Genomic DNA, 23,661 nt, shown 5'->3' on the forward strand with positions numbered 1-23,661 from the left:
ATGAACTACAACTCCTAGCTAACCAGTGACTCCATCCACTAGCTAACCAGTGACCCCACCTCCGAGCTAACCAGTGACTCTACCTCCTAGCTAACCGTGAACTACAACTCCTAGCTAACCAGTGACTCCATCCACTAGCTAACCAGTGACCCCACCTCCGAGCTAACCAGTGACTCTACCTCCAAGCTAACCAGTGGCTCCACCCCCTAGCTAACCATGAACTACAACTCCTAGCTAACCAGTGACTCCATCCACTAGCTAACCAGTGACTCTACCTCCTAGCTAACCAGTGACTCCACCCCCTAGCTGATCATTGACTCCACCTAGCTAACTAGTGACCAACCGCTGTTGACGTTGCGTTTTCTGCCAGGCTCGGTACGACACAACAAAGTAGATATTGAAAAGGAGGCAGCAACCTGGTACCCGTTACAGATGGAAAGGCCATCCAACTACAATAGATCATTTCTAGTGGCGCTGAGTTGGCCAGTTGGTACATTGTAAGTGGATGCTGAACTCTGACCTTTGCGGGAGCAAGAGCAGCTTCAGTGCCATGGCTGGAGTAAAGGGGGGTTCTGTCCATCTGCAGCTTCTCAACAACTTCCAGGCTTGTCTCAGTTGTTTCTTTTTCTATGTTCTGCTGTTGTGGTTCTGAATCAGTGAGTTCCTCAACATGTTTCCTCTGTGACACAAAATGGAGTGATTCAGAAGCATCAACAGTTCCTGGTGGAGGTCGATAGGAGGAGTTCCATCTCAGTGTTACGTCAATGGAGCCGGCAGGAAGTCCAGAAAAAGCGGTCAGATCAAACACACCTGGAAATACCAAACTGTGAGAACAGGCAAGCGCAAGCACGCACACGCACACACACACACACACACACACATGCATCCTCGTCTTGCATTCGTTGTGAAGACCATCATTGACTTCCATTTGTTTTAGTGACTGGAATGTGCCTAACCCTAACAATAACCAATGTTGTTCTACTGCTGGAACTGACCTAAACTAACCTAAACTAAAAGTTACTTCACACATTACCGCTAAAACCAAATATTAGGGTTTTCTGCACTGTGTGGAACCGGCCAAATGTCCACACGTTACAGGTTAAAAACAAATAAAAACACACATCATGTCCATCGCCTCTCTGGACCGCCCCCTGAGTCTGGTTTACTCAAGACCAGCAACAGAACTGAGCTCAGTTGGATCCCGGTACACCCGAACAGACCTAGTTACACTCACCAGAGACTTCCTGATTGTGGGTCAGTGACAACAAAGGTACTTGGGCCTTCCCCAGGTACACATCCATCTGTTTCTCCTTGTCGTCAAACACGTAGATCTGGAGCAGCTCTGACTTCAGGTACTGGTCCAGATCCTGATCCATCAGGATGGAGAAGGACTGGAAGTCATTGAACTCCGGGTCAAAGGAATCATGGACAGTAGCAGTGGGGTAGTCAGGAAAGGTAAAGAACTTGTAGACCACGTAGGGACTGGGGTTGTGAGATATTCTGGGCTGAAGGTTGGAGCAGCGCTGCACAGTGATGAAGAGCTGGTTCCAGCTGGGGGCCTGCAGCAGCTGGAGGAACATGAGGAGGAATCAGAAATAACAGAGCTGAATAACCGAACCACTTTCACTAACACCAACAGCTGAATGGTCATTTCTTAGCAGGTCCAAAAAAAAACCCTAAAGTTCTGAGGTGTTTGGATCTGAACAGACTCTTGGTTACCTGTGAGTGTGGACTGAGACGAGTGTGTAATGAGCCCACAGACTGCAGCTTCTCCCGGTTCGGATGGGTCGTCTTTGTCTCCGGGACCGTCAGTCTGATCCAGTAGTCCACTGAGCCAATGTACTGCAACTCCTTGTGTGTTCCTGACAACCAGAGGAGATGAGGTCAAACCAGCAGCAGCTTCCTGGATTTAAGACAACTGAACCAGAAGGTCTGTGTGTATTTGGTACATAGAAACAATTTTATACATTGTGTGTGTTGACTATAGTGATCCATTTCCTTTTTACGTTCTTAATTCAGTAACCTGCATTTGGGTTGTGGGCGGGGCTACACACCTGTGAGTGATTACAGTAAAAGGGCTGCTCATTCACAGTTGTTTGTTGTTTAAATGCGGGCCAGTTTATCCTTCGTCTGCCGGCTTCTAACTCGGTCAGCATGGCTGCACCAACAGGTTATGTGCCCGGTAAAGAGCTTGGGAGACGATTGAATCATTTATGTTTTGACGGAGATGAAAAGAATTATGAACTGTGGGAAACCAAATGTCAAGTTCCTCTGCGACTGCTTGGTTTAAAATAATGAGTGACGCCGCAGATGATAGCAGGGAGGTGCTATATATCCTGCGTGACCATTAACTTTGTGTATGTAGCTCCCACTCTTTGGAATGCACTGCCACACACTATTCAACAGTCACCATCCATTGGTGTCTTCAAGTCACAGTTGAAGACACACTTTTACAAATTGGCTTTTAGGTTTTTACAATTTTTATTGCGTGCTTTGATTGCTGTTTTTGTCTGCTTTTACTGATTGTTTAATCTGTATTTTTACGTGACTGTTTTTTTATGTTTATTGGGAGGCACTTGGTCAGCTCCAATGCTGTTATGCGCCATAGAAATAAATTGGAATGGTATTGCACAGGAAACAGGAAGCAATGTGTCATCAGTTTGTACACAGAGTTGACTTCTGGCAGACAGACAGAATGTTTATTGTCATTGATGCAGCATCCCGGTACAACAAGATGGCAGTTTCAGAACAACTCGTCCAAGAGTTGACATACAACAACATAACAGAATCAGCAAAGAAAGACGCATAATTTTCCACTTCTTCCAGGAATCCAAAATATATCCAACGAGGTGCATGTCCAGGCATGTGGGAGCTCCTTTCTTGGTTGTGAATGTTGAAAAAATGTATCAATTGCATTCATAAACCAGCTTACCAAATCCATGATTTTTTAAAAATTAGGAATTCTAGAAAGAATCCAAAGAATCGCTCTGAGGCAGAGAGACAGGATGATAAGAGACAGGAGAGAAGAGAAAAGTGTCTGCTGACTCTGATGAGCACCTGAGTATGCACAGGTGGGATTTATCATCAGACGATTGCGGAGGAACGTGCGTAGGAAAGGCCACCGCACGTTTCATTAATCAGTCTTTGAACTGTTCGTATGAACATTCTAAATTCCATTCGTAGGACAGAATATATGAACGTTTGATAAACGGGCCCTCATTTATCAAACGTTAGTAGAAACTGTCCTATATTCCCTCCTACGACCGAAATTTAGAATGTGTGTACAAACAGTCCAAAGACTGATTTATGAAATATTGAGAGGAGACTTTGGGCAGACTCACTGATAACATAGTTCGAGTCTGAGCCAAGCTCATCTCTGTGTGGAAACCTCTGACCTCCAGCCCTACTCCCCCCCCCCCTGCACCCAGTTCTGTGGAAGAGAGCAAGCTGACTGGGTTTTTTGGAAACAAGACTCCAAAAGAGTGCACGGCTGACTTCTCAGAAACAAGAGCATGGAAACTGAAAAAAGGTCACAATTGGAGGGAACTGCATGTGTGAAGAAGGAAGGAAAGAAGAGGGGGCCTTGGCTGCTGCCTGGGCGAGGAGGCGTTAAACCACTAAGATCACACTTGAAGAGAATGGGCGTTTTGTGATGCAAAAATAAAATATGACTCTTCCTGTCAAGAAGTTGATCTTTGATATAAAAAAATAAAAAAATAAAGAAACAGCCCAGAAGAATGAGAAAAAATTATGATGCGTGAAGGTGGGCTGGCCACCTTACCGTGGTGGAGGGGTTTGAGAGTCTCAATGATCCTAGGAGCTAAGTTGTCTGAGCCTTTCTGCCTCTGGTAGGGTCACCCAGGGTAAAAAACAGGTCCTAGGAGAGGGATCAGATAAAGAGCAGCCCGAAGACCTCTTATGATGAATTATATAAATGGAAACCGTGTTCCCTTGCCCGGACGTGGGTCACCAGGGTCCCCCTCTGGACCCAGGCCTGGAGGTGGGGCACGTTGGCGAGCGCCTGGTGGCCGGGCTTTCACCCATGGAGCCCGGCCGGGCACAGCCCAAAGAGGAAACGTGGTCCCCCTTCCCATGGGCTCACCACTCGTGGGATGGGCCAAAGGGGTCAGGTGCAGTGTGTGACGGGTGGTAGTCGAGGGCGGGGACCATGGCGGTCTGATCCTCGGCTGCAGAAGCTGGCTCTTGGCACATGGAATGTCACCTCTCTAGTGGGGAAGGAGCCTGAGTTGTTGTGTGAGGTTGAGAGGTTCCGACTAGATATAGTCGGACTCACCTCAACGATTGGCTCTGGCTCTGGAACCAGTTTCCTTGAGAGGGGTTGGACTTTCTACCACTCTTGAGTTGCTCCCACTGAGAGGCGCCAAGCAGGGGTGGGCATACTAGTTGCCCCCCATCTTGGTGCCTGTACGTTGGGGTTTACCCCAGTGAATGAGAGGGTAGCCTCCCTCCGCCTACGTGTGGGGGGACGGGTTCTGACTGTGGTCTGTGCTTATGCACCAAACTACAGTTCAGACTACCCACCCTTTTTGGAGAGCTTGGAAGGGGTGCTGGGAAGCGCTCCTTCTGGTGATTCCTTCATTCTGCTGGGGGAATTTAACGCTCACATGGGCAACGACAGTGAGACCTGGAGAGGTGTGGTTGGGAGGAACGGCCCCCCGATCTGAATTTGAGTGGTGTTTTGTTACTGGACTTCTGTGCCAGTCATGGATTGTCCATTATGAACACCATGTTCAGACATAAAGGTGTCCATATGTGCTCTTGGCACCAGGATACCTTAGGCTGCAGGTCGATGATCGACTTTGTTGTTGTTTCATCTGACCTGCGGCCGCATGTCTTGGACACTCGGGTGAAGAGAGGGGTGGAGCTGTCAACTGACCCCTACCTGATGGTGAGTTGGCTCAGATGGTGGGGGAGGATGTCGGTCAGACCAGGGCGTCTGACAGAGTCTCCTGTCAGAAGTAGCTTCAATTCCCACCTCCGACGGAACTTCCAAAATGTTCCGGGTAAGGCGGGGGACATTCAGTCTAAATGGACCCTGTTCTGTGCCTCCATTGTTGAGGCGGCCGACCGGAGCTGTGGTCGCAGGATCGTTGGTGCCTGTCGTGGTGGCAACCCCCGAACCCGCTGGTGGACACCGGCGGTTAGGGATGCTGTCAAGCTGAAGAAAGAGTCCTATCAGGTCTTTTTGGCCTGTGGGACTCTAGAGGCAGCTGATGGGTACCGGCAGTCCAAGCGGAACGCGGCTCGGGTGGTCGCCAAGGCAAAAACCCGGGCATGGGAGGAGTTCGGTGAGACCATGGAGCAAGACTTCCGTACGGTTTAGAGGAGATTCTGGTCCACCATCCGGCGCCTCGGGGGGGAAAGCAGTGCGCTACCAACACTATCTATAGTGGGGACAGTGTGCTGCTGACCTCTACTCAGGACGATGTGGATCGGTGGGCAGAGTACTTTGAAGACCTCCTCAATTCCACCGACACGTCTTCCAGTGAGGAAGCAGAGTCTGGGGACTTTGGGTTGGCCTCTCAAATCTCTGGTGCTGAGGTCACTGAGGTGGTTAAAAAGCTCCTCTGTGGCAAGGCTCCAGGGGTGGATGAGATCCGCCCGGAGTTCCTTAAGGCTCTGGATGTTGTGGGGCTGTGTTGGCTGACGCAGCTCTGCGATATCACGTGGACATTGGGGGAAGTCCCACTGGACTGGCAGACCGGGGTGGTGGTCCTCTTATTTAAAAAGGGGGGCAGCAGGGTGTGTTCCATCTACAGGGGGATCACACTCCTGAGCCTTCCTGGTAAGGTCTATTCAGGGGTTCTGGAGAGGAGGGTCCGTCGGATTGTTGAACCTCAGATTCAGGAGGAGCAATGTGGTTTTCGTCCTGGCCGTGGAACACTGGACCAGCTCTATACCCTTAGGGGGATCCTGGAGGGTGCATGGGAATTTGCCAAACCAGTCTACATGTGTTTTGTGGATTTGGAGAAGGCGTTTGGCCGCGTCCCTTGGGGGGCCCTGTGGGGGGTACTCCGGGCGTATGGGGTACCAGGCCCTCTGATAAGGGCTGTTAGTTCCCTGTATGACCGGTGTCAGAGCTTGGTCCGCATTGCCGGCAGCAAGTCGGGCTCGTTCCCAATGAGAGTTGGACACCGCCAAGGCTGCCCTTTGTCACCGATTCTGTTCATAATCTTTATGGACAGGATTTCTAGGCGCAGCCAAGGTGTGGAGGGCATCCGTTTTGGTGGCCTGAGGATCAGGTCTCTGCTTTTTGTAGATGATGTGGTCCTGTTGGCTTCATCAGAACGTGATCTTCAGCTTTCGCTGGAGTAGTTCGCAGCCGAGTGTGAAGCAGCTGGGAGAGAATCAGTTCCTCTGGAGCAGCTCTGACTTCTGCACCTCCACCTCGAGAGGAGCCAGATGAGGTGGCTCGGGAATCTGGTCAGGATGCCTCCTGGAAGCCTTCCTGGTGAGGTTTTCCGGGCACTTCCAACCAGGAGGAGACCTAAAGGTAGACCCAGGACACGGTGGAGGGACTATGTCTCTCACCTAGCCAGGGAACACCTTGGGATTCCCCCGGAGGAGCTGGCCCAAGTGGCTGGGGAGAGGGAAGTCTGGGCCTCTCGCCTTAGGCTACTGCCCCCGCGACCCGACTCCGGATAAGCGGATGAAAATGGATGGATGGATGGATGGATGGATGGAAGGTGGGAGGGGTGGAATAAAAAAAGTGATTGTTGGTTCTGGTGGGGGTGGTTGTTGATCTCTGGGTCTGAAAAAGTGTGAGTGTACACAGAGAGAGCTCGTTCTCCTCAGATCTGCTAGAATCTCGGTTTTTGATAAGAACTTTTCCTATTTAGCCTAAGCTCTTCTTCCCTGTGGTGGATTACCTTTTTCTTTTTTGTGTGTGGAATAAACTTTTCCTCCCTCTGGGGAAATAATTAAAAGTCATTCGTGGGAGCCTTCTTTGGCACAGCAAAAGGTGAGTTTGCTGGTTACTTCATTCCATCCAAGGTTGTTACATCAGCGTTTACCTGATCAGAGGGGAAGCTGACGAGGGTCTGTTCTTAGTGTGATGAGCTCATACAGTTTGTTCTGATACAGCACGAGTCTTCCTACAGCAAAATAAAGGTGATTTCACTGGTAATAGGAGTCTAGGTTGCACAAGGTGAAAAATCTCTCCAAAGAGTAAGGGTATTCGTCAGGAGGGGTCAGAGGTCAAGCCCACCATATCGTACCATGAGCCAAGGCCTTGAGATTTAATACCTAGAGTTAGCCCGGTGGCTTGGCTCGCAACATGAAACATGCGGTGGCCTCTCGTACGCACGTTCTCCACAATCGTCTGATGACAAATCCCACCTCTGCGTACTCAGGTGCTCGTGTCCGTTCACCGTCATTTACATACAGAAATGCCCTCAATTAACCATAATTGTTCACGCTACATCCTCAGCACTTGAGGGAATTGCCGTTTCCCCCCCCCCCCAAAAAACAAGACAACTTTATTGACGAGATTGGTTCTTTTGCACTTTGTCAGCCAGTGTTTCAAACAAGGTTCAGAGGTTATAAATGCAGTTGGAAAAGAGGAGAGGTTCCGGTCAGAAATAAATAAAAAATGAATATGATGAATCGTGGAGTAACGGGTTGTTAAGGAGTCATTCTGTTTGGAGTTAGTTTCATTTGGAAATGTTGAGAGAGCAGTCTCAGCCACTTCTGCTGTCATTCACTCTGGTTGCGTGTATGACCAGGGAGCAGACGAGGTTCTGGAGGGTTCTCATAACTGTAAAATAAAATGTGAACTGGAATCAGATTTGTGCGGTTTATCTGTTGCTCTGCAAAGGGTCCAAAACCACGGTAAAGGAGAAGGATTTCCTTTCAGATCAGAGCGTTCACGGAGAACACGTTCCCTCCAGAGAGCACGTTCTGTTAAATCCTCCAAAAACACAGATCAGCCATGGTATAATGTCAGATTCCTGTTGGTCACGTGTGTCTTTTATTGGTTTTAGCAACAATTATGTGAAAAAGCAGTTTTTCCACTGACAAAATTACAGACTGGATAAATAAAACTTGTGGATGAGAAACACATTTGGATGACTGAGACATTCGGTATTGTGCTTCCCCATTTTGCCACTAGATGCTGTTTGTACGCACAGTCAGAAATGTTCGTACGTTTAGGAACGTTTCTACGCACAAGTACAAAATGATAAATACCACACAATGCGTCGAAATGTTCCTACGCACGAAATACGTATAGATCTGTGTGACAGACACTGTAACTTTCTGGCCCCTAGAGGCCCTCAGTACTCTGCCTGCACAGCTGCAGGCTGTTAGGCTGATTGAGCCTCCCTGTTAAAAGGGAGCTCTGGCTGTCATTCTGAGAGAGACTTCAGTTGGGCGTTGACACGGAGGTGTTGATTCTCCTCGGTTTAAAACGTTAAAGTCTTGTGTGATTACCTGAGTGGTATTTTCCCAGTTACGTTACCTGAGTGGTATTTCTAGTTTTGCAATCTGAGTGGTAATTTTTGTTTATAGTAATAGTAGTCCGTGTGTCCTCATTCATTGAGAGACTTTGCTCACCCCTTTGGTGCAGTTTTTGTGTTCATCCATTTAGCCTTATTCCAGCCCTTTTGCGCTGCGCTTTTTGTTTATTAGAAATCATTTTATTAGTTAGAAATTCCTTTTGTTATTGATTCCCAGTCTTGGATAGCCTTTTTGTTTGCTTTTCAGCCCAGAGCTTAGTTTGTGTTAATAAATTTCCTTTTAAGAGTTTTAAACTCAGTTTGTTTCATTCCGGTACAAAATCTTCTTTACTCCCTCAAACACCATCGTGCTCCTAGCGAAGCCAAGGGACGTAAAAATCTGTGTGTAAGTATGTTTGATAAATTAGGCCCATGGAGTGCAAGACCTGTTACACCTGGACAAAAGACCACAAAGCTGCGGGATGCGCATCAGCTGGGGAGCGCAGGGAGCAGAGACAGTGGTGCAGCTTCTGTAGGAGCGCAACCCTGTGACGCTCCGGACAGTGTGGTAAAGATGAAGGGCTTAATAGTCAACTTAGGAGCAATGGAGGATATCATCACTTATGTTGCAGATTTGAGGAATGTGATCTAAACTTCAAATCTCAGAGCCATTTTGTGGAGTTGGCTGATGGAGAGTGGGCCAGCGGGATTGCGTTAAAGAAAGGCACCCCAGTAAAGGCCAATGTGTAGAGATTATGCTGAAGGAGGCTCTCTACGGCCCATCATTTTCATAGGATATATTTTTGGTCAGAGGAGGATGAAATGGAAAAGATGCTACTAAACAGTATAAGGTACACTTGTGCACTACTCGTGACGTCGGATCAGCATCTTGATGTGGCACACCTGTGAGGTGGGATGGATTATCTCAGCAAAGCAGAAGTGCTCACTATCACACATTTAGACTGATTTGTGAACAATGTTTGAGATAAATGGTAATATTGTGTATCTGGAATAAATTAAGTCTATCTCATGAAAAATCGGAGCAGAAACAAAGGTGTTGCGTTTATATAGTGACAAACCTTGTGGAATTGATGACATGGATGATTGTAGCTAAACTGTTAGTCAAACCTCTTTCATATCTTTAATTTATGTTCCGATGAATGTCTCTATCCCGACAGATACAAGATCTCAAAAGTTACACCTATGTCTAAAAATATGAAAGAGCCATTAACAGGGCAAAATAGTGGACCAATCAGTATCTTACCAGTTCCAGGCAAACTGGTGGAGGGAGTGGTGTTTAAACAGATTCAACATTATTTTAGTGTGAATGGTATCTACTCTGATGTTCAGCATGCTTATAGGGAAGGTTATTCTTCCAGCACAGCACTGGCTGCTCTTACAGATGAGACACATGGATAGGAAGCTATTGGTGGGAGTGTTTTTGGATTTTAGCGCAGCTTTTGATATTGTGGATCATGACCTTTTACTTATGAAATTATCAGCATATGGTTTTAAAAAATCTGCTATCAATTTTATTAGTAGTTTCTTTTCTGATTGGAAACATTGTGATGCATTTAATGGTAGCCTTTCAAACACTGTCACTCTATTGTGTGGGATTCCCCAAGGGAGTTGTTGGGGTCCTCTGTTATAAAGTATTTTTGTTAATGATATGTCTTCTGCATGCAGTGAAGCACATATGAATGTATATGCAGATGATACAACTATATCTTTCTCAGCTTCAAGTTTAGATCAGGTCGATGTTATGCTTCAGCCGGAGCTAAAGTCTATTTCTGAGTGGGTGGGGGGGAATAGCTTAAAACTCAATGTTTTGAAAACCACGTGTATGCTATTGGGCTCCAGGAATTTTGTCAGAGTCAATCAGAAGTTAGACATTTCTCTGGAAAGTCAACGGACTGAACAAGTAAAAGAGACTAAACTGATGCATAACATTAGGTCAAACGATGTCATGGACTATGCATATTTGTGAATAAAATGAGTAGGAGCATTTCTGTAATCAAACACAATGCTCATTATAAGTTGACAGAATCCTGGAAAGTTGTTATACAGTCTATGGTCTTGTGTTATCTGGATCACTGTCCAGCTGTTTATTCCAGTGCTGCTACAAAGGACCTTGATAAACTCAAGAAAGCTCAGAACAGAGCGGCTAGGCTAGTTCTTGGTTGTCCTTTTAGAACCAATGTCAACAGTCTGTCATGGATGAAGGTAAATGGCAGACTAGCTTGTAGCCAGGTTCTGTCCTTGCACTAAATTTGGACTTTTCATAAAGCTTTTAGCTTGATCACAGAGCACTGTATGGCTTCAACACGTGGACAGCCTCCCATGTTACCTTTACTCTGCCATTGCCAAGAATTGATGCATTCAAAAAACAGTCATTTACAGAGCAGTTTTATATGGAACACCCTGCCTTCTGAAATAGCATTAATGAATGATCACGGCAGGTTCAAAGCAAATCTTAAGAAACTGTAGCCTAGTGAACCAGACCAAATTCTTGCTTTGCAAAGTTTGGTCTAGGCATGCTCCATTGGAACCTCAGCAGCTCCTACCAGGACTCTGGCTAGCCAATCACAGCTCTCTAGAGGGGTTTCAAACACATAAAGAGCTGTGATTAGTCCATAATGGTGGGCCAGTCATAGTGCTCTATCTGCTTAGTGAACAAATCCCAGAGCTTTATCCGCTTTGTGGGCCAATCAGGGCACTCTATATGCCTGGTGGGTGGGATGATGCAACAGAGTGAAACAAGAGTATGTCACATTCATTGTCCAGTAGCATGCAGAGATCATTTGAAAGACAACGGTAGAACCCGCCCCACAACCAAGAGCCGTCGCCGTCAATGGAGCGTGGCCAAATTAAATAATACATTTATTGTATTTTATACATACTAAATAATACATTTATTTAGTCTGGCTTGCCAGGCTAAATAAATGTATTATTTAAATATTTAAATTATTTAAATATCAATAATTTAAATTTTAAATATTACAATATATATAATAAATTTTAATATTAATAGTTTAATAAATTAAATATTTAAAGATTTAAATAACAGTTATTTTAACAGTTATTGTAAAGAAACTGGTCATGCATAAAGGTTTTAAACTGGATAAAAGATCTTGTTACTCTGATTTTAAGGAATTAGTGACTTATCTTTTAGTTTCTTCTCAGTTTATTTCTTTTATTTTTAGTGTTACTAATTATTGTTTTACTTAGTTTTATTAATTGATATGTCTGTTTTAAATGCTTTGTATGTTATTTTTCTCTTACACTGTATATGTAATAGTGTATATGTTTTTATTTTGAATGGAGCGGACCCCAGGAAGAATATTCTTCAGTATGGTGATGGGGATCCTTACATAAACAAATAAAAACAAACGATAATTTAGTGAGACCAAAAGATCACCTACACTGATTCCAGACCTTAATATTCTGAACAGTGGGATTGGCTGAGTATGCAGATGTTGAGCATGAAAATGGCATTCTCCTTCCGGCTCTTGGAGAGTACAGATGCTTTTTTCTCCTCTCCCTCCCTCCTTATCCCAAGGCTCTTTGTCCTGTCTTTGTGTGTACAGCGCTTTCTGCATCTTTTCTGGAAACTGGAAATTATTAAAAATGGATCTGGTCAGTTGATCTCTCAATGCGATTGACAAATTTTTTTCTACGATGAGAACAGGAGAAGGGGCTCCCGGATGCCCCTCTGGGACAGAGCCAGCTGGGCAAATCATGGACTCCTGGAAACAGTGGAACCTGATCTGCCTCTCTCAACTGTCTGTAGAGGATTCTGAAGATGTCTGGATATTCGTGGCGTTGGTGTTGGGATTCCTGCTGTTTGGCCTGAGCGGTTACCTGGCTTATCGGAAAATTAACGAGCTTTCGAGGAATATTGTTTCAATCCCGGAGCTCAGGGATGGAATGCATCGTGCTGTGAACGCACAAACTCATATAATTGTTGAGATGAGTCGTAAGCTTATTGGCTGAGATTCAGGCTCTGGCACAGAAGGTGGATACCATCAAGGAGCGAGTTGACGGATCAGCACGGTTTGGGATAGATTAATTACACCATTATTGGTAGAGGGGTTGAAGACCAACAGGACTCTAAGGCAGAGAGGAAACTATCGCTGCCTGTAACCAAAATAATTCTTATATGAATCTGGTGCCCTTGAAGCCTGCGAGGCTGAAATGTAAACTACCCCTTCAGAAGAAATGTGGAATGATGCCGTCACTATGGAAACCCTTTTACCCTATTCCAGCCTGGGCGGGACTGGGACCGGTGAAAGATGTGGACCCGTATCTGGGAGTCACTGTCCCCTCTAACCCATTATCTCCCTCCCTCGTCCAAAACGGAGGTGATGAGCGCTGCTCCAGGCGGCTGCATGCACTGAAGTGAGGATAGTCCCAACCCTACCTCCCCACCTAGTGGACACTTATGTGTGTATCGTCTGAAGTCTGTCTGCATTTCGGTCTGAGGTGTTTTTTTGCATAGCAAAGCTATCCTCTCTGTAGAGGGTAACTCTGAAGTGCCTTTTTTCCCTCCCCCTGACTTTATCCTCTTATAAACCCTCGTGATCTATGATGGTAGCGCGACTCGGGTTGCGAATGACCACCGTCATCAATACTTGTCATGTGTCTATGTATGTATGTCTGATCTCAGAATTGTGTGTACTGAAACTCTTTAGTAGGTGCCCCCCTCCCCCCCCCTCCCTGTTCAGTACTTTTTTGCATCGTCCTGATTGTTAAAAGTGCGTTATAAATAAGGCTTTATGATGATGATGAGCTTTAGAGGGCGTGGTGTGACCAAATATTAATTGAGGGCGTTTCTCTATGTAAATGATTGAACAGACACCAGCACCTGGGTACGCACAAATGGGATTCATCAACAGGGGATTGCAGAGGAACATGTCAGCAGTCAGTGCTGTGCTGGTGAAGTTCCATTCATAGGGAGGACAATATGACAGATTCTACCAATGTTTGATGAATGAAGACCCTGATGTTTGGTTTCTTCAGACCTTCAAATGACTCACCGACCAGAGGGATGTTGCCCTGGACCTTTCTGTCCTGCTGGTGCAGCTGATGCAGCGGAAGCTGACACATCCCCAGAGTCCTCCAGTCCAGACCCAGAACCTGATGCAACTCCACCAGGACGGCACACCTGGACAGGTAGTCCAGGAAGTACTCATCCAGGCGCACCACATACTTGGAGGTGAAGCCATACATTGGAGAGAGACCTGCCACCACTGGAGTGGAATGAAGTCCAAACAGGTAAAAGGAGTATGTGCAGAAGGTAGAGGGTTCCACATCACCCAGCACTGGCAGGATGTGTGGAGACAGGGAGGCACCAACTATCTGAATCTCCAGGAGGCTCTCTCCATGTTCCAGATCAAGAGCTTCACCCAACTCTTTCATCTCATCTCCAATGGTGAGGTCTGGTTTGAAGATGTGGGGTTTGTGGCCATAGGCAAAGTCTGTGAGCCGAGCTGAAGAACAGAAACACGAAAACAGAAGAACGATGTTCACAGGAAGTAGTCTAAGGGCACACATGGAGATCAAAATGCATCAGTGGGTTGATGGTGGCCAACTGGTGTAACAGCTTTTCCAATATGTCCTGCATTATCTCCTTTAACATACCTTCCAATTTGGAGATCTTTGCTGCCCTGGAGTCCAGCAGCTGAGCCTGATGGTCCAGCTTCTTCTCATACTCCACTCTGTTGCTGTTCATCTTCTGTACAGCAGCTTCCAGCTCCACCTAAGGGGTAGCTTCCGATTAATGCATCCATTTTTGTAGAAAAACACCAGCTCTTTGACAAATTTCTGTTTGGTTTCCATAAACACATCTCAACAGAAACCACACTACCAAAACTCTCTGGTGACATCATGATGCCAGCTGATTGTGCAGCGTCCACAGTAATGGTTTCACTGGACTACAGATCTGCTCCAAGCAGTGGCCGCTGGTGACAACAGTTTTTGGTGGGGTTATGTGTTAAAATATTTCCCTTCCTAGTCACTGATGGTATTCAAATGAACAACTGGGAAATGACTATAAATCCAAACAATCATTTATTTCCCTTCTCCAAACAAAACTGATGTTTAGTTAACAAACGTACGGATAAATCAGACTAGAACAATACTCAAATACACAAGCCTATCGTGTACTCCTTTAAGAGCAGGAACAACAAATGAATCTCTTAGGTGTGTTCATGCTGTGTCGTGGTTCTAATTCCATGCTGTCGTTCTTTTTAAAACACTGAAACAGTTTCGTTACCTGTTTTGTCGCTACGTTTCGTCTGCGGCTGCAGACTTCCTCAGGCTGACGCTGACGGTGGCGTCACTTCCTTCTCCGTTTATCCGCGGGCAGCAGAGGACGTTGTCACCCTCTGCTGCCCGCTCTCCCCTCTCCGACGATGCAGTCCCATGCGTGGTCTAACGTGTAAACTCCATCGTCCCTGTTCATGGTCCCACATCCACGTCTCCTTATCTCGATTGCTTCTTTAATCCATCTTTTGTATTTTTGTTGTTCGTGTTTATGATCCTTGTGTTGTCCCAGTCCATTATATGGTTTTCTCTTATGCAGTGATCTGTTACGGCTGACTTCTTTATTGTGCTTTCTGCTTCTTCTTTTGCTGCTCTCGTGTGTATTCTACTTGCCTCTTCCTCGCACTCCTTTCTATGTTCTATTGTTCGTGTGTTGAGTTGGCATCCGGTTTCTCCTACGTATGTTTGATTGCAAAGTTTGCATGGGATTTCATAAATGACTCCACATTTAAGTCCGTTGGAGTCATTTACGAAATCCCAAGCAAACTTTGCAATCAAACATACGTAGGAGAAACCGGACGCCAACTCAACACACAAACAATAGAACATAGAAAGGAGTGCGAGAAAGACGCAAGTAGAAAACACACTGAGGAAGTCTGCAGCCGCAGACGAAACGTAGCGACAAAACAGGTAACGAAACTGTTTCTGTGTTTTAAAAAGAACGACAGCATGGAACAAATTAATCTATCAGTCTTTGTATTACTTTTATTTTAAAGGTCACACCTGCTTTAGCCTCATCACACCTGCTTTAGCCTCATCACACCTGCTTTAGCCTCATCACACCTGTGTTTGTACGTGTGTGTGTGTGAACCTATGGTGTAAACCAGTTGTTAATAGCTGGCCTATGACTTTCTGCCTCTCTGTCCTGTTTGCTCCGGTTGAAAGACACCCAAAACCACACCCCCTTCATGTGGTCACACACATGGTCCCTCCAACGTGTCCTGGGTCTTCCTTAAGGCCTCTTCCCAGTTGGTCGTGCCCAGAAAACCTCACCAGGGAGGCGTCCAGGAGACATCCTGACCAGATGCCCGAGCCACCTCAACTGACTCCTCTCGATGTGGAGTAGCAGCGAATCTACTCCGAGCCCCTCCCAGATGACCGAGCTTCTCACCCTATCTCTAAGGGAGAGCCCAGACACTCTGTGGAGACAACTAATTTTGGCCGCTTGTATCCACAATGTCGTTCTTTCGGTCACTACCCAAAGCTCGTGACCATAGGAGAAGGTGAGAACGTAGATCGACCGGTAAATCGAGAGCTTTGCCTTCTGGCTCAGCTCTCTCTTCACCACGACAGACCGGTACAACGCCCGCATCACTGCAGACGCACCAATCCGTCTACTGATCTCACGCTCCAGTTTTCCCTCACTCGTGAACAAGACCCCGAGATACTTAAACTCCTCCTCCTACATGTGTTTTAATTAAAGGTAAGAAAAGAGATATTCCACCTTGTAGTCTCTGCTGATTTGGCTCTCCATGTTGAGAAGGTTTCTGGTCTTCTCGAGCTCCTGAATGGTTTCAGCGTGAGCCGCCCTCAGCTTGGCCTCCATGCTGCTGCTTGCTTCCTTGTCCACCTCCAACAGGAAGCCCAGATCTCCGCTCTTCTGGCGTTTCTGAGGGACAACACTGTGACTGCAACGTTGGATAAAAGGTCCAGATGATGGTTCAGACTTACCTTGATGAGCAGCAGCGCCTCTGTGAGCTCAGCCACACTGTACTCGTTTTCCTTGAAAAAAATAATAATAATAATTGAGAAAACAACGTTCAATGTGAGGTTATCCAATCAGCTCTCAGAAGTTCCTCTCATTGCAGGGGCTCACTTGACTGTAGAACTTCAGATGGTTTTTCAGTTCCTCCACTTGCTGCTTCTGTTCCAGAAACTGCTTGTGAAGTTCTGTCTTTTGTTCAACCAGCTGCTGGTTTTTATCTGGATCAGAACCAAAGGATGACATTAATGAAACAGCAGGAAAATCTTCTGTACAGGACGTTACACCAGTGACACACTGACCCTGTTCAACTCTCAGTTGATCCAGAATCTTATTTTTGTCCTTGAGGTCAGCCTTTTGCGCCATCTCAAGTTGAGTGATCTGGACCTTTAGCTGCTGCTCCTGAATCTGCCACTTCTGCTGCTGAGAAACATCAAAGATGCTGCAAACAGACAGAAACAGGGACCAGGTGGAGGCACACCTGAGTAAATAAACCCAAAGGAACTCTACAAACCCTTCAGCAGACAGAGGGCCTTCACCCAGAAGCTAACACCTACCAGTTGGTTCCACTCTTTCTAAATCATTAATGAAAACATCTTCATCAGTCTGGTTCCTCATCCTTCTCTTGAACTTTAAACATTCTGTAGAGTCTCACCTGTTCAGTAGTTTCTTGTTGTTGTCCTTCAGCAGGTCCCTTTCCTGCTCCAGCTCAGTGACTTGCTCCTGCAGCTGAATGAAGAGGAGACAGAATGAGGACAGATCTGATTTAGTCACACACCTGGAGACACACGGGCTGCTCAGCTGGTGGGAGTGAAACCTGGAATGAGGTGTTTCACCTGCTCCATCTGGACTTTGTTGATGTTCTCCATTTGCAGCTGTTTGTTCAGCTGCAAATTCTTCAGCCGCTCGTCTTTCAGCTGAGCGGACAGCTCGTCCAGCTTCACCATGGCTGCATCATGGCTGACCTTCAGAGTTCTCTGAGCCTAGAAACAACAGGTGAGCTCATCATCTTTACCTGGAGACAACCAGGGCCTCGTGTGTGAGGGCAGCAGTGGCGGACTGGCCTGGGGTCTGTCTGCTGAACTGGTTTGCTCTGTGATTACCAACAGCAGCCCACTCCTATGTTCCACGTCAGAGAAACACCCTAGCTGGCTCTGAGCTGGTATAAAATTCTCGGCCTGAATTATGGTCCCTGTCCACCCCGGTGGTCAATCTGAGTGACTTCCTTAGCCCTGTCTTTGTGCGTCTGATTATTTGGAGGACCTGCTCCATCAGGGTAAAGATCAAAGGATTAAATCTGTTTTATTCTGAACGTGAGTTCCTGAGCGGAAGCTGTCTGTCCTTCAGCTGAAGTTAGAAGATGGGCTTGATCACCTGAGAGGTTTTGATCCGAGGAACTTCTCACCTCCTGCAGCTGGACGTATCGTCCCTCCAGTTCCGTCACACAGTTGGACCTGTCAGCCAGCTGCTTTTGCAGCCTGATCATCGACGTGTTGCTGTTGACCTGAAACCTGCAGCAAGAGGACTCTGCTAGTTTAAATGAGTCGACTCCTAATTATTTAAATCATCATATTGCTCCAAGTAGAGGACGAGGAGGAGTAGCAGCAACCGTTTTTCATTCAGACCTATTAATCAATCCCTTACCAATTAATAGTTACAGTTCTTTTGAACAGCTCATTCTTAGTTTTCCTAATCCAGATTGCAAAACTGTAAAACCACTCTTGTTTGTAGTTTTGTATTGTCCACCAGGCCCTTACTCTGAGTTTTTGGATCAGATCTCTGATTTTTATCTGATTTGGTGCTAAATACTGATACGGTCATTGTAGTGGGGGATTTTAACATTCATGTGGACATTGAAAATGATAGCCTCAATGTAGCCTTTAGTAATATCTTAGACTCAATTGGTTTTACTCAAAGAATACATAGCTCCACCCACTCCTGCCATCATACATGGGTCACAATGACAGGACACACACTGTCACAGACGCATGAAATTCTGTCTCAATCTGCCCCCCTGCTGATATTCTGCATTCCGTATTCTGCGCTTCAGGCTGTGTGCGCGCGCGTGTGCGTGCGTGTGTGTGTGGGGGGTCTTGTTTTGTGTGAAAAAGAAGCAGTACAAGTGATAATGCTGCAGGATTTCATAATTTTATCCTTTTCAGCAGCAGCACTGCAGGTGTTCTCCATGTCAAAATGTGCGTAAGCCAGGTCCTTAGTCAACTTAAAGTTGCGCACATTTTCCCGCTAAGTTTTCTTTCATAAATCCCAAAGTTTGTGTGGAAAGTTGCTCACGCAGTTTTCCGACCCCGTTTTGTGCGTAAGCAAGCTTGATAAATGAGGCCCCTGTCCTGTATTGGAATGTTTACTGTGTGAAGGTCCTTGAGACGACTCTGGTCCTGATTTGGCGCTTTAGAAATAAACTTAAATTGAACCTGTGAGGTGCATCAAATGAGATGTCTGCATGAAGATCCAAACAGCTGAGCAGAAGTCTGACTCACACACCTCAGAGACGAGGAGTGCTGCTTCCGGGCCTGCAGGAGTCTCTCCTCATACTCCTCATCCTTCCTCCTCAGCTCTTCCCTCTGCTGCTCCAAAGTTCCTTCCAGCTCCTCTATGCAGCTCCGCTGAGAATCCACCAAGGTCTCTCTGGGACAAAAACATTCACTCAGTCCTTCAGAACCCTTACTGACTCAGGACATTCCAGAACCTTTTGGCTGCCGTTACTCCATCGGGTCAAACCCGGAACAACAAGTGGGTTCAGGCCTGAAGGGCCGTAGAACCCAGTGGGACAGATTAGAACACACACGGGTGTGGTCGGGTTTGACTGCAGCTGCAGCAGGACGGACTCACAGGCTACGGATCTCTGCCCGGGCCTCTTCCAGCAGACTGTGTCCGTACCGAGGCAGCAGGCCCGTGGGAGGTCTTACACCTTCATCCAGACTCTTCAGACCTGCAGGAGAAACAGCAGCACCCACATCAGTCCCCAACAGCTGACCGACACTCTGCCCTGCTGAGATCTACCAGCACATGTTCACACTCCACTCTCGTCTGGATTCCTAAGCCTCCTAATGTTCTCCTGTAGGTGTAACGGCTGAAGGACAACATCCTTCTAATCCTGTACTCCAAGATGACTAGAATTTGGACCTCATTGTCAGAGGAACTTCTGATTAGTGGTCTGAGATGCCCTGTGTTGTGGTCGTTTTTTCTTTATTTTTAGGTGATGGTGAATGAAAGTGGGCCACTGGGATCAATAAAAGTCTTACTGACTCTCAGGTTGTGCGTTTGTCCTGTGGACAGTCTGGACTCACTTCTTGGACGTTGTGGAGATGGAGATGAAGTGTCTCTGAGTCTCCTCAGTCCTGAGTTGACCCGCGGTGCTGCATGTCCATACGGTGATGGTCTCTGATTGGATGAGTTCAGCAACTGCTGCTGGGCCACCAGCAGGCTCTGTTTCAGCCCCTCCTTCTCAGCCTGCAGGACTCTGACCTTCTCCTGGAGTTCCTCCACCATCTGCTCCATCTCCACGTCACGGAGCCTGGGGGGTGGCTGTGCACCACCCACGGCTAGCTGCTCCATTCTTCCACGGTCCTTAACCAGTCGCATCAGCTTAGTGCCCAACCTACGGGGTCAAAGGTCAATCTGAAGATCAGTTTTAGAGGGAAGGCCTGCCAAGTTTTATTTAGTTGGAACTACCATCAATTAGTCTGTTGATACATCCATCATTCATCCATCCATCCACTATCCATCCATCCATCCATCCATCATCCATCCATGATTTGATGTTTGTCTCTCACTTCTTTATCTTGTCATCCTTGTTGTGAATTTGCTGTTTCAGTTGAAGTGTCTCCTCATGGAGACGCAGGAACTGGTCCTCTAGCTCCTCCCTGGACACTCTGGAGATGTTTCGTTGGGTCCGAGTATGTTGATAAAACACGTCTGTAGCAAAAACACAGCACCCTAACAGGTAAACAACAGCAGCCACGCCTCTTGGGTTGATGAGAGAGGTCTGACTGTACATGTGATTATTGATCATAACAAACAGACTTCTCTCATCAGCAAGAGAAAACTCATCAGTAGCTGCTGGGGCCCAACAGAAGATGCAGCTGCTCTAGATTCAGCTCCCAGGGCTAGGGGAAACTGCAGTCAGGTGTTCAGGTAAGATCACACACACCTGGTGGAGCAGCAGTGAGTCGGGACGCATCAATGGTCACATCTCGAACCGGAGCATCTGCAGCTGTCTCATCCAGGACACGGGACATGTCTCCGTCTGAAACCAGCAAAGTCTCTAGTCAGGTTTCATCCTGCTGTGTGTGTGTGGGTCTGCAGTAGCTTTGAGGACTCATATTATAGATTATATTTCCATCCCTCGATGTTCACTAACGCGCACAAAAGCTGCGCCTCGTCGTCTAGAGAACTCGGACTGGTGGTTTTAAACTTTTAAACGGCTCGTTAGGGGTTTCCCGTCAATTGCGAACTAAGACCTAGCTAACCGGTGGCTAGCTGACTCACACACCTTACACATACCGTCATGTGTGACGGTTTCAACACACGTGACATGTTTCACTAGAATAAACTCACTGAAACCTTCAGGCTCACTTCTGAATCCCCCTCACCTCTCGGAGATGCCTTCAATGTCCTCAAAGTAACGGTTGCTACTGAAAACAGCCGCTCACGTCGTTATGGAACAACCGCGCATGCGTGTCCCTTAACCATAACATGTGTGGGAATTGTAGTTTTATCGGATTAGCTTGTAGTTTAGCACCCCTTGTTTGAATGAATCAATAAATGAATGGATGGATTTGGAATTGCAACATTATGTTGTCATTGTACAAAGGCAGCTTTATTTGTATAGCACATTTCACACTCAAGGATGCATGGTGAGGCAGTGGTTAGCACTGTTGCCTCTTAGGGAGGAGGTTGCAGGTTCGAAACCCAGGTCGAGCTGCGTGTTCTCCCCATGTCTCTAATTTCCCTCTGGGATTAATAAAGTATCTTTGATTTGACTTGATTTGATGCATGCGTGGGTTTCCTCCGGGTGCTCCAGTTTCCCCCAGAGATCACAACATGCCCTATAGGTTAACACGTGTACGTTGCTTTGGATAAAAGCATCTGCAAATAAATCAACATAAGTATAAATACACACGGAAGCTATTCAGTGTGCTTCCCAGGTGGATGAGTTTAAGGTCCTCCAGTTTTTTTTAGCACCAATCACACTGAAAGCTATGGCATTCTAGCCAGACTGTAGCTGTGGTCTGGTTGTGTTGGTTTACATGGAGGGAACTAATCTGATGTTTAAGATGTTCTCATTGAAAAACGATGCAAACTCATTAGATATATGAAACCAGGGAAATTAGTTAGCCTCTGGACAGTTACAACCATAACAATAGATTTGTTAATATTGTCACTAATGACAATGGAGAAAAAGGCTTCTCTTGCCTTATTGAATTCAGAATTAAGTGTGCAGCTGCGTTACGAAGGCCATCAGCCGTACAGATACAGGGATCGAGCCAGGAGGAGATACACCAAGCTTCAACGTGCATAGCTATCTTCTGGCAGCATCTCTAAACTAGAAAACAGTCATTTGTTTATTTACCAAATTCAGTTAAGTTCTGCCTTAATGTTGAGCCATAATTGGCAGCATTTGTATTCATATCACTCAAAAACCCTTATGATGAGCAACACATAGTGTTCCCTCACCCAGACAGGGTTAGGGTTATGGTAGCCCCCCTCTGGAGCCACACCTGGAGTATGGCAGGTTGGTGAGAGCCTGTGTGTGTGGGTGTGTGTGTGTGAATATGTGAATGATCTTTAAGCTTTATGGAAGCTTAGTTTTCTGATAAACTTTATATTCTGCTTTACTGTTTCTTTTACTTCACTTAAAACGAGCAGCTAGAGATCAGTGGTTTTGTTGTGCTAGGCAGGAAAATAAATGGTAAACAGCCTGTATTGGTTATAGCACCTACTAGAGTCCTGGAACCCCCCAAGGCACTTCACAACACGACCAGTCATTCATCCATTCACACCCTGGTGGTGATGAGCTGTAGCCACAGCTGCCCTGGGGCGTGCTGACAGAGGCGAGGCTGCCGAGCACTGGTGCCACCAGTCCCTCCGACCACCACCAGCAGGTAAGGCGGGTTATGTGCCTTGCCCAAAGACACAACAGCAGCATTCTCTGGTCGGAGCCAGGATCAATCCTATGACTCTTCGATTACTGGACAACCCGCTCTACCTCCTGAGCTGCTGCTGCTCACTGCTGTTTTAAATAAGCAGTACAAAACCTTTGGACCATCACTTTATGGCACAACACCGTATCTAACTTTGTGGGTAGAAATGACAGTGGTACCTGCAGCTTCATCACTCTCAGCTGCTTCCTCTTCCTCTCAGATCAGGCACCAGGTGGCAGTCTGCTCACGCACCTGAGCCTCTTCATCCTCCTCAGTTGGTCAGAGAAAAAGCAGCTTTTCCTTCAGCTTATGTCAAAGATTAAAACAAAAGTAATAAAACAGCAGAAACACCACCTTGCAGGAGGAAGATGCATGTTTAAACATGTTTTTTTTTCTGTAGGTGATACAAAACGTTTTAACAGCAGAACATGAGAGAACCCAAAGGCTCTGTGCAGGTGGGAGGTAGTCATCTCCTTAGAAAAACCTGTCTTCTCACCTGGCTGAAAGCCCCGCCCTCTCACCTGGCTGAAAGCATTGATCCTTTGAACAAAACTAATCGCTAGTTAAGTGGTTGATTCTCTGAAGTTGGTGCACTCTTAGGTTTTGGGTCACTGACAAATAAACCACACAGTTTCTGGACCTTGCATCTGAGGAAGGACTGTTTTGAACCTCTGAGAAACTGTTTATCCACCTCAGGCATACAATCCCTGACATTATTAGGATTATCTTTCCTAAGTCGTTTTAAATTCTACCCCGTAATGGGACAATTTGATTCCTGTATGACACTAATTTAAAAAGATATTCAAACAAAGTTTGTAATAAACTTGGTGATCACTTGTCACTTTTGTAAAAAAAAAAAAACATGTTGTACATGTATTTTGTTTGATTTTAAATAAAATACCGTGACTTCAATGCCACATAGGATCCCTGCAAACAGTCAACGTTGCATGGATGTGCAGATCATGTCTACTTTGAGTCCGTCGGTCCAGACCACCTCTGTAGGATGTCCAAACTA

At 46.3% G+C, this 23,661-nt stretch overlaps 1 protein-coding gene across 3 annotated transcripts in view; it reads right to left on the reverse strand.

The window, feature by feature from the left end:
* The window catches only part of rpgrip1l (RPGRIP1 like), a 27,816-nt gene extending 6,616 nt beyond the window's left edge, over window positions 1-21,200 (reverse strand). For 2 of the 3 annotated variants that reach the window (XM_015965084.3, XM_070550484.1), the window contains exons 1-18: window positions 21,096-21,200; window positions 20,654-20,749; window positions 20,277-20,418; window positions 19,791-20,101; window positions 19,333-19,432; window positions 18,985-19,128; window positions 17,888-17,993; window positions 17,319-17,465; window positions 17,138-17,211; window positions 16,785-16,924; window positions 16,597-16,703; window positions 16,452-16,502; window positions 16,225-16,389; window positions 14,097-14,214; window positions 13,493-13,945; window positions 1,720-1,862; window positions 1,235-1,568; window positions 521-810 (exon numbers count right to left, since the gene is read on the reverse strand). In XM_015965084.3, coding sequence (XP_015820570.3) covers window positions 521-810; window positions 1,235-1,568; window positions 1,720-1,862; window positions 13,493-13,945; window positions 14,097-14,214; window positions 16,225-16,389; window positions 16,452-16,502; window positions 16,597-16,703; window positions 16,785-16,924; window positions 17,138-17,211; window positions 17,319-17,465; window positions 17,888-17,993; window positions 18,985-19,128; window positions 19,333-19,432; window positions 19,791-20,101; window positions 20,277-20,418; window positions 20,654-20,741 — 2,913 coding nt within the window. In that variant the 5' untranslated portion in view covers window positions 20,742-20,749; window positions 21,096-21,200. Of the gene's footprint in view, window positions 1-520; window positions 811-1,234; window positions 1,569-1,719; window positions 1,863-13,492; window positions 13,946-14,096; window positions 14,215-16,224; window positions 16,390-16,451; window positions 16,503-16,596; window positions 16,704-16,784; window positions 16,925-17,137; window positions 17,212-17,318; window positions 17,466-17,887; window positions 17,994-18,984; window positions 19,129-19,332; window positions 19,433-19,790; window positions 20,102-20,276; window positions 20,419-20,653; window positions 20,750-21,060 lie in introns of all 3 variants that reach the window. The other variant, XM_054733329.2, reaches the window with a different exon arrangement.
* Window positions 21,201-23,661: the final 2,461 nt, after the last annotated feature.

This window comes from Nothobranchius furzeri, chromosome 4, assembly GCF_043380555.1.
Source record: "Nothobranchius furzeri strain GRZ-AD chromosome 4, NfurGRZ-RIMD1, whole genome shotgun sequence".
NCBI classification, from domain to species: Eukaryota; Metazoa; Chordata; class Actinopteri; order Cyprinodontiformes; family Nothobranchiidae; genus Nothobranchius; species Nothobranchius furzeri.